This window comes from Morone saxatilis, unplaced genomic scaffold (genome assembly GCF_004916995.1).
Source record: "Morone saxatilis isolate NCDOM2014 unplaced genomic scaffold, NCSU_SB_2.0 Contig2, whole genome shotgun sequence".
Lineage (NCBI taxonomy): Eukaryota > Metazoa > Chordata > Actinopteri > Moronidae > Morone > Morone saxatilis.
In genome coordinates, this window is record NW_023339762.1 from 8,006,001 (window position 1) to 8,006,349 (window position 349).

At 45.6% G+C, this 349-nt stretch overlaps 1 protein-coding gene across 1 annotated transcript in view; it reads right to left on the reverse strand.

Moving 5' to 3' along the window:
* Positions 1 to 349, reverse strand: part of LOC118330868 (transcription factor SOX-6-like) — a gene marked incomplete in the record, with an annotated part of 105,754 nt that overhangs the window by 26,012 nt on the left and 79,393 nt on the right. The window contains 1 exon segment of the mRNA XM_035665563.1: positions 202 to 322. Coding sequence (XP_035521456.1) covers positions 202 to 322 — 121 coding nt within the window.

The following is a 349-nucleotide window of genomic DNA, read 5'->3' on the forward strand; positions in this document are numbered from 1 at the left end:
GTGTGTGTGTGTGTATGAATGAGAAAAAATGAGAAATGAGTTTCTGTTTTAGTTAACAATAACTGTCAGAGTCATAGGGCTTTTGTTTGAGGGTGGGTGAATGTTTATTCAGAAAACATATATTTCCTTAACACTCGTCAGTGTGTTGTCTATCTTGGGAAATTGTCCAAAACGCATGTGTGTGGGTATGTGTTTGTATACCTGGCTTGTAGGACATGCCCGGTGGGAAGAGGAAGCCTTGCTGTGCAGCAGCCGCAGCAGCCAGAGACCGCTGGTCGTGAGGAAACACTGGGATCATCAGAGGAGGCATGTGACCCTGAACCTAAGAGAGAGAGGTAGAGAGAGAGAC